General features: G+C 41.4%; 1 protein-coding gene across 1 annotated transcript in view; it reads right to left on the bottom strand.

Annotated features, from left to right (window-relative positions):
* Nucleotides 1–987: 987 nt before the first annotated feature.
* The window catches only part of tafa3a (TAFA chemokine like family member 3a), a 102,874-nt gene continuing 99,469 nt past the window's right edge, over nt 988–4,392 (bottom strand). The window contains exon 5 of the mRNA XM_010771400.1: nt 988–1,744. Coding sequence (XP_010769702.1) covers nt 1,733–1,744 — 12 coding nt within the window. The 3' untranslated portion in view covers nt 988–1,732. The remainder of the gene's footprint in view (nt 1,745–4,392) is intronic.

Raw genomic sequence — 4,392 nt, 5'->3', positions numbered from 1 at the left:
TTTTGGAGTCTAGACACCGTTAGAATTAAAGCGTTCTCTGTCTCAATGAGTAGATTTATGCAGACTTATCATATCAACCAACATTTCTCTGATAACCGATGGTACACTGATGTTACGCTGATGTTTGTCTTGAAGTGATTAACATGACAGCTATAGAGAAAATGTACATTTCAGATGTGTCTCTTATTAGCACATCAGAGGCGGGGCCACTTTATTAAATGCCATGGCTCCATGTCCCTAAGGTGTAAATGTCACATGCAGGTGAAAAACAAATATATCGGCCTCCAGCCTCTAACCTGCTTCCACAGAGAGGGGGAATGGAGCAGCATGTTGATATCAGTAATGATAGTCAGCACAGTATATATGTGCCAAAATAGATGGACATCACACTCGCTTTGGACTACACACGTTCAGATGAATAGCATAGCCTAGGCTAAAACAAATATTTCTTTCTTCTTCCCTTTTTTGACTCTAAGCCTTTATTGACATGGACTAGCAATTCCTATGGGATTTCTAAATGCAGCGATATGCTAAAAATCATTCGGTCCCCCACCCACCACCAGTCGATGTTTGGTGATGGAAATCATTACGTTACCACCCATAAAAGCCGCTTTGGATTTCGTTTTTGGAAATGCTACAAACAGGATTAGGGTAGTGTTTGGGGGAGTGCTAATTATGAGTCTCTCCCCGGACCAGATTTCAGATGGCTCTGTGTGAAGTCTGTTCATTTTAAGAAACAGTGCCGTGAGATTTCCCCCTTACACTTTTGAACATGGCCTATTTTTACACTTGCTGAATTTCACATTTTCAGTTCCAACACAACATTGATGTGAGCGCTCCACCTCTTTCTCCTTATTTTTAGGCAAATGATTTGCTTTATCTGCTTATTTAAAGTTTCAAAAGCTCCTGCATATACAGCACTTTGGACGAGTACACAAAGAGCCACAGAACAGTCTGCAAAAACCCAGATTTTACCGAACACTGATATCCATTGAGTTAGATTTATTGAGTTAATATTGACATTTGTAATCAATGGTAGTCACCAGGCTTTTAAAACAACAGATACCATTAAAACATTTTGGCAGAACTTAGCTGTGTTGACCGTTTATCATTATATTTTTTCTAGGTTTTATTGTTGTGGCATCGTCTTTCAAAACAAGACCTGACATCCTAACAAACTTAATAAAAGCCAAACACTTGTTTCAACTCAACAAAGAAAGAAGAGATATCTCTGCTCCATAAGGCTAAAAGGAATGAAAACGCTTATGATCCACTAGATCTTCAACACAGATATGAATCAAGAGTCTTCGGGGCTCTGTGTGGCGAGGAAATAACACAAAGGTTTCACATCACGTGGTTTTGTTTTTAGGGTGATTTTTTTTTTTTCTGGTGTAATCCACAGTCTTTTAGTCAATAAATATCTTCATGGTTGAGCTTTGTAGTCCATAGGAATAAAACTATAATACAAAGAGAGATTTGGTGGGCAGTAGAGTTCAGAGACAGCTACTGTTGATGCTGGATCTAAAGTCAGGAATCTTTTTGGATACGTATTCTTATATGATGCTCGCCGGTCCTTTTCCTCCATTCGTTCAGTGGAATGTCCGTGATTATTGTCCTTGCCGGTCCCTGTCTCCACCCATCCTCCAAAAACACATGATATCCAAATGTCCTGTGCTGTTGGTCAAATAAACAAACGTCTGGTACCAAACAAGGCTATCCTCCGAACAGACGACTATCGTGTGACCTAGAAGGAGAAAAGAAGAAAAGAAAAGAGGTAGAAATTAGAAGATTGTGTCATGAATGGATGCTGTGGGTAAAGAACAAATTCACTCAAATAGTGTGAGTAACATTCATTCAACACCATTGCTTTCTGACATGAGATACGGCAGAAATAACTGTGAAAGGAGTGGAATTATTAAAGCAACGTATTACTGTTAAGCCTTCTTAAATAGCAATGTAGCAACAACAAAAGAAGGACTGCTTAAATATGTCTCAAATAGAAGAATCCAGTCTGCAAGAATTATGGTTTTGTCAATATGAACACATCTTTATATATTTTTCTAAAATACTTCTCTGTTCCATCAACAATCTAAGATTATGCTTCATTTTGTTCAAATAGGGGCTGCATTCTTAGTTTTTTTTAAGATGCAAGGAATGTTATGCTCTAGATTAATTGATCAATAATAGTTTATAATCACATGTTCCTTGAGCCAAAATGTAAATTCAGTGACCAACGGTGAAAACCCTAAAGGTATTCAGCTGACAAATAAGAAAACAAGCATATATTTACATTTGACAATTCATCGATAGAAAATGTATTTATGGCATTCTGGTGTAAAAATATGCTAAACCACACCATGTTAGAATGCTTACTAGAAAAACCAAGATTGTAAACACAACTAACAAAACATACTAAAAATCAGGAACTGTATATTGTCTTTCTGAGGTTTGCCTCTAAATCAAATAACCGCTGACTCATGTTTCTGTCTGTGGACTAATAATTGATAACGAGGGGTTACGTATGGTAACCCTTGTTATATAAACACAGGCGGAGCCCTTTACTGGACTCTATGGGTACTCCCCTCGATCCTATCATGCAAGCATTCAGACTTTCTAGATGTAGCCGGCCCCTGGGCGGGCCTACCTGAATGTGCGCGTATCTCACCGCATAAAGGAGGCCTCGCCTCCTTACTGTCATCCTTTACTTCTCTTCAGCAAGCAGCTTAGGACAGACAGGCCCCCTGAGTAGAGGGCTCCGCCTGTGTTTATACAACAAGGGTTACCATACGTAACCCCTCGTTATATCTCTCACAGGAGCCCCGATGTATACACGCGCTGTCGTCCCACAACAACACTGTTCCATCTCACTGTTTCTGAGCAGCTTTCTGGTTAGCAGCCGCTGCGCCTCACTCACCTCTCCCTCTGTCATAACCATGGAGAGAAAAGAGGCTGCGGCTGACAGAGCATACCCTGACGCGCTTACCCCGCGGAGGTGTGCTATGACGTGGAGGACTCCCCCCTCCTGCCCTAAAGCAGGGGAAAAAGAGTCCTCCAGCCCCTATGGGCCCATGTGCGCGTCACATGCCCGGGGGAAAACGTAAGCGCATTACGCCCGGGAAGGGGGTCAGATGCGCACTGACCCACAGCTCCCCTTCCCTCCTCACCAGTTCTGCGTTGCCCCGGCAAGCACAGACGATGAAAAGGAGCCAGACATGTCCAAGAGATAAAACTTTATGAAGGGGCCTGGCGTTGACCAATATGCCGCCGGTGGCATTATGTCTGTTGTGACGATTTGAACTCACAACAGGAAAGGAGTGAAACAGAGAGGAATTGAAATTAAACGATATTTAGAACAGTAGGAAGGAGCCTCTCACCAACTGCTTGAAAGTCTCTGCGACATATAAGCAACTGTCGTTAAATTTGTCGCCATGTTTCTGAAGCAGGACAGATTTATCAGTACCCTTTTTCTCAATCACACTGCTAAGATAAAATCTTTTGACAGGTCAGGTATGCCTAAGGCAGGAGCAGGAAGTAACGCTTCCTTCAGTTTTCAAACGATCAGTAGCGTCAGAATCCAAGTCACAGAGTCGTTTGCATCAGTGTCGTCGCATGCGCAATGTCATGGACAATGGTTGAGATAACTTTGCGTAATCTACAAATCCATTGTCGGACATAGCCTTGCATCCAAAAAAGATAGTCACTTGGCTTTTTTGTCAGTGGGTTTAGGTGTTGGAAAATACCTACCGCTTTTAATTCTGTCTTTGCCCAATTGTTCGTCTGTTTGAGATAATCTCATTGTCCTATATTAGTTGCACTTGTTTTTTCACCAATTGGGAGTTTTGTTAGGGGACGCTTTGTGCCCTGTGAAGCCAAATAATGTAAAACGCAATTTGTCGTGACAGTACACAATTCTCCTCAGATGTTGAGCATACCAAACAATCCATCAATGTACTGAATTAAGGTACTGTTCTAGGAAACATAAAACCAGCCAAATTCTCTTGCAAGGGAAAGCTTGAATATACTGTCAGCGATTCTGAATAGGCCCTATGGACATCGAGATCCACTTGTACTTTTTTGTTTTTGAATGTAATGACAAACCAATTTTAGAGATTCAGGATCAACTGAACACTGAAATGCATTAGCCAAATCTATCACAGGTGAACCAATCTGTATTGCCAGGATACTGAAGATAAGGATTGTTGCTGGTTAGGTACAACAGGTGGCTCGAGCAAATACAGCTTCATTTAACAGCACGCAAATCATGAAACAGGGTCGCCAAGTTTCATCATCAGCCTTTTTTACTGGGAAAAGTGGAGTATTACATGAGATGTTGGCGCTGGGGGGAACAATTATTCCATCTTTCTAGGAGTTGGCTCAGTAATGGAGACCATG

The sequence above is a fragment of the Notothenia coriiceps genome, unplaced genomic scaffold, assembly GCF_000735185.1.
Source record: "Notothenia coriiceps isolate Sejong01 unplaced genomic scaffold, NC01 NC01_scaffold00009970, whole genome shotgun sequence".
Classification (NCBI taxonomy): Eukaryota; Metazoa; Chordata; class Actinopteri; order Perciformes; family Nototheniidae; genus Notothenia; species Notothenia coriiceps.
This window is presented reverse-complemented; position numbering and strand designations above follow the sequence as displayed.